The sequence below is a fragment of the Setaria viridis genome, chromosome 4 (assembly GCF_005286985.2).
Source record: "Setaria viridis chromosome 4, Setaria_viridis_v4.0, whole genome shotgun sequence".
Lineage (NCBI taxonomy): Eukaryota > Viridiplantae > Streptophyta > Magnoliopsida > Poales > Poaceae > Setaria > Setaria viridis.
Window position 1 is genome coordinate 6,622,510 of NC_048266.2, and position 4,458 is coordinate 6,626,967.

The following is a 4,458-nucleotide window of genomic DNA, read 5'->3' on the forward strand; positions in this document are numbered from 1 at the left end:
TATGGAAGCAACAAGCATCGCAGGAAGGTTGTCAAAATCACAAATAACAGGTCTTTTAATTAAGACAGATAATATGATTCAACATAAAAACGCAGTCTATTGACTAGAATCATAACATCATAGTCCCTAATCAAGATCCTAAAGGCACAATTTAAGAAGAACGTGATCACATTTCACAGCCAGTAGGCAGCTATGCATCACAAAACATTCCTAACTCCAGTATCTGTAAGTAGAATTCAAATCAGATATAGGTCCAGTAAATTTAGTTTTAATTCATATCTCACCGCCAGTGGGCCAAACCAATAGAATGCAAGTCTAAACTATAGGCATCACAGAATGTAATCTTGCAGGAGAAAACAGCACACTACTGAAATCAGGAGCTTGAACGGTTGTCATCAACTCATTCACATGGATGACCAGTGATACCACAAAATCAGCAGCATATGAAAGGTACTGTAATGAGAATAAACCATGGCACAGGTGATAGCAAAACCTGGGCTCCTAACAGTGATGCGAACCTAAAACTTATTATATATCATCAAGCACTAGGGTTACACTTGGGCAAAAAACTATGATCACCAGTTTAGCGAGTTCCTCTCGTCTGAAGGATGACAGCCATCCTCTCAAAAATTTAGAACATAAGGTTGAACTCATGTAATTGGAAAATTTGTCATCGGTAAAGAATGATCAATGCATTCTAGTTGTCTTAATATGAAGGATCAGGCACTGGCCTTCAACGCAGCCTCCTCTGTGGTAGGGGCTGGTGCAGGCGTAACACCACCAGTAGTAGGCCTGTGTGATTCCAAAGGGAGTCCATCAGTTATTTTCAATGCAAAGGGAATCATCAGTTATGTTTAATCCATTTTAAACGCTAACGTGTTCTGAAGAAAAGCAAAGAAGGCACTTACAATCCAACCATGACTTTGAATGCATCATAAATTCCCCACTGAGCTCCAGTAAGAGTACCGATCATGACAATACGAAGGGGTAGACCACGAGTGAAGAGACCCCAGAGGCCAAGCTTCTTAACAGCCTGCAGAAGCATATACAGTGAGTAATCATTGAAGAACAGAACAAATGAGGGTAAAAAAAAGAACTAAACCATCTTAAGAAGGGAATAGGTAGAATGTGCTTACATCACCCACTGTAGCACCCTTAGCATTGTTCAGGAAAGAGACCAAGTTATCTGCCGGGTGAGAAACAATGGCGCAGAAGACACCAGCAACATAGCCACCAGCAAAGCTGATACCCAACTGGAAAGATTTGCTACACTCTGACTTCGGAACAGGAACAGCATGCTTGTAGATAAGTTCAACAATGGTCTCAAATGACGCAAACTTCATCATTGTATCTGAACAAAATCATGAAAACATATAAGTGTGTGAGAGAAGCACAAAGTATTCAACACGAATATCAAGTCGAACTGCTGAAGCGCAAATGATTATGTAGTAGAGAAATAGGTGCTGCACATTAAAATTTATCCCCAAAAGGTTATTTAAAAACTATTAAAGAGGAGAACAACTATGTTTCCTTTTGAAGTCCACAACCACATATCCGTAATTCTGTAGTGTCAACTGTCAAAGGAATGAGGCACTTATGTAGACTTTTAGTGCATAAAACATGTCCATGGTATGAAATCAAGCAATGCCACAGCGAGTAATACCATGAGAGCCTTTTTCTCATCTTGAAATAAAAGGGGGGGGGGGGTCTACTTTCTTCAAGAAGCATTTTGAGAAATCATAGCTTTGACACTAGTAATATAGTGGAAGTTGACTAAGGTTCATTAACTTATTTCTTCACTGTGCCAGTAGAATCACATTGTTGCTTACCAGAAAATAATTGCAATGGGAACATGTCAATCACAACAATTTTTTGCTATCTAGAACAATGTGGATATTAAAATAAAGGCAAGAAACTTTCATATAGAAAAAGCTGGTCTACTCCAATATGCCTTTATATAAAAGAGATTAATAAAGATGGCCAGTTTTGATCTCACTGAAATTAGACTAGTAAGACCTATCAAGGCAAGTTTTGAACTAGTGCATAACATATTTATCAAAGCTATTCCAAAGGGAAGATAGAAAAAGAAACAAAAACTAACGAGGGATAAACTAATTGAGAGAAACATGACATGTAGGTTATGACTGACTTTGATTTGGAAAAGCATAATGTGAAGTAGACGAAAGTTGTCAAATAGAAGAGACAGTAGATACTCAGATTTAAACAAGTCACCCTTAGATAAATTTAAACAATGAATGGGAGGGTGTCTAACCATCTAATAGTGACTAGACAGTAAATAAACTGAAGCATAATTCAGCAGTCCTATTCTGATGACTATAAGCAGCACACTCTTATAAGTAAAGAAAGATAGGGCCATTAACATGAAAGGCTGTCAAAAGTGCCAAAACATACAACTGCGAAGGGGAAAAAACATCACATAATAACAGAACAAATAAGATATCCAGATCTACTTACAAGGAATCTGACGACCCCAGAGAGGGACAATTCCCTTGTAAAGCCTGCAGGTTTGAAAACAAAATATTGTTACACCACAGAACTGAATGAAAAAAATAATTCAACTAAAATTTAAAGAAAATAAGGTGAAATACTAACCCCAGGGCACCCTCAGATCTAATGAACTTAGGAAGCCCATCACTGAGCCCACGAGCGAAACCAGGCTGTGTCTGCACACGGACCTTCACAGCTTCGAAGGGGCAGAGAGCCACATCAGCAATCACCTCAGCAGAAGCCGATCCAGCAAGGTATATCAAGGTCTTGTATTTCTGAGCATACTCAGGCCCTGCAATATCTGAGTAGTACTTCTTGAAGAACTCATAGAATCCAAACTTGCAAGCTCCCTGAGCACTGTAACCAAGCAGGGTGGGCACCCATCCCCTGAAGAAGCCCCTCACTCCTTGCTCCTGGGCTAGAACTCCAAACCCAGATGTGATGCTCTTGTATTTCGCTGGATTGATCTGGAACATCAATCAAGATGGTAGTGTCAAAAACCATATACCCCATTCTTCTGCTGGTGACAGATTAAACAATCAAATTAAACTTATCTATCAAGTATCAATGAACTATATATTCACGTAACTACTGCACAGTAAATTACAAAACCAAGCATTTCAATTTGAGATACCACATTATCCATATAACCATATTGACTACACTACCACAGTAATCAGGGAAACAATTTCACAGGATACGTTATTATCCTATAAACCAGTTGGTTACTAGACACTAGACAAAAGTACAACACAATCAGTCATGGTTCGACTAAGCAAGTGCCAAATGCCAAAAATGCACGGAATCTACACTGCTTTAACACGCAGATCTAACCATGAATGGCTTGGCTACTACTACATAACTCAGTGGATTCTTCACTAGCATCAGCAGAGCATACGTTAAGTAAACACTGGTGACAGCAATTAAACAAAGAGCAAATTTTGAATCGGGGATCTACGGGAATGGTATTCGGCGCCGACGGATCTAACAAAGCTCAGCCCGATTCGTAACGCCAGGAGCAGCAACGTGCTGGATCTGCCCCCACACCCACCCAGCACAAACCACAAACCTGCATGTTGCACTTGACGAGGTCGAGCGGCGTGACGGCCATGTGGGTGAGCCCGCAGCTGGCGATGCCTCCGGCCGTGCAGGCGGCGTAGAACGCCGGCGAGTACATCTCGATCTTCTCCTTGGGCGCCTGGATCGGGAACGACGGGGCACCACCGCTTCCCGGGGCCGCGGCGGGCGAGGAGGGAAAGCGGGAGGCGCCGGCGAAGGACCGCGCCGCCGACGGGGCGTAGAGGAAGCTCGGTAGGAGCGACTCGCGGGAGCGGTCGGAGAGCGCCATTGCCGCCGAGATTTGGAGGGTTTGCTCGGCTGGGCCAATCCTCTCGGCGGTGGCGGTGCTCTCTGCGCTGCGCTCTCCCGGTCGCGTGGGTTTGGCGAAGGGGAATGGGAGAGGGAGCGGCGGCGGAGTCCAGGTCCCTGATCTATTTCGGCGGCCGGGACGATGCGCGCTTTGCTGGGAGTGGGGCCCAGTGTACAGTGGGCCCCGGTGGCAGTGAGTGTTTGCTTGACGTATTCTCGGGTTGTGTGCGTTGCGATTTGGCTTGGCGCCTTTGCTTGCCTGTGTTTCACACTTTTGTATGTCACCTATCATGCAAAAAATGATATGTGATTGGTTTGAAGTGTAAATCACATGATTGGTTTGCGGCATCCACGTTTCCGCGTGGATTTACTTTTAGGTTTAAATGTAAATAAATCGCATGAGTTGTACTGCTTCTGTTTCATTGGGAAGTTTTGCTACAAAATTCTCCTAAAAATTATAATGAAAAGCTGTGTTTTAAAGTTGTTCGAAGAAGTTTGCCATAAAAAATGGAAACAAGGTATTTTTCATCTCTTAAGTATTGCAAAAGTGTGACATTCATACCTTATATTTCATTTGGTGCA

General features: G+C 42.6%; 1 protein-coding gene across 1 annotated transcript; it reads right to left on the minus strand.

Annotated features, from left to right (window-relative positions):
- Positions 1-508: 508 nt before the first annotated feature.
- LOC117852957 (mitochondrial phosphate carrier protein 3, mitochondrial) lies at positions 509-3,984 on the minus strand. The gene is made up of 6 exons (XM_034735277.2): positions 3,578-3,984; positions 2,614-2,975; positions 2,476-2,519; positions 1,137-1,351; positions 909-1,033; positions 509-792 (listed from the first exon to the last, which is right to left on the minus strand). Exons 1-6 carry the CDS (start codon positions 3,854-3,856, stop codon positions 720-722), a joined length of 1,098 nt encoding a protein of 365 aa, XP_034591168.1. The 5' UTR covers positions 3,857-3,984; the 3' UTR covers positions 509-719.
- Between the last annotated feature and the right edge of the window lie 474 nt (positions 3,985-4,458).

Excerpts from the sequence above, each read along its gene's own strand:
- LOC117852957 (XM_034735277.2), bottom strand. The coding sequence starts at position 3,856 with ATGGCGCTCTCCGACCGCTCCCGCGAGTCGCTCCTACCGAGCTTCCTC. Across the intron at positions 2,976-3,577 it reads TCGTCAAGTGCAACATGCAG|ATCAATCCAGCGAAATACAA; the intron begins GTTTGTGGTTTG and ends TTGATGTTCCAG. Across the intron at positions 1,034-1,136 it reads AGGGTGCTACAGTGGGTGAT|GCTGTTAAGAAGCTTGGCCT; the intron begins GTAAGCACATTC and ends ATGCTTCTGCAG.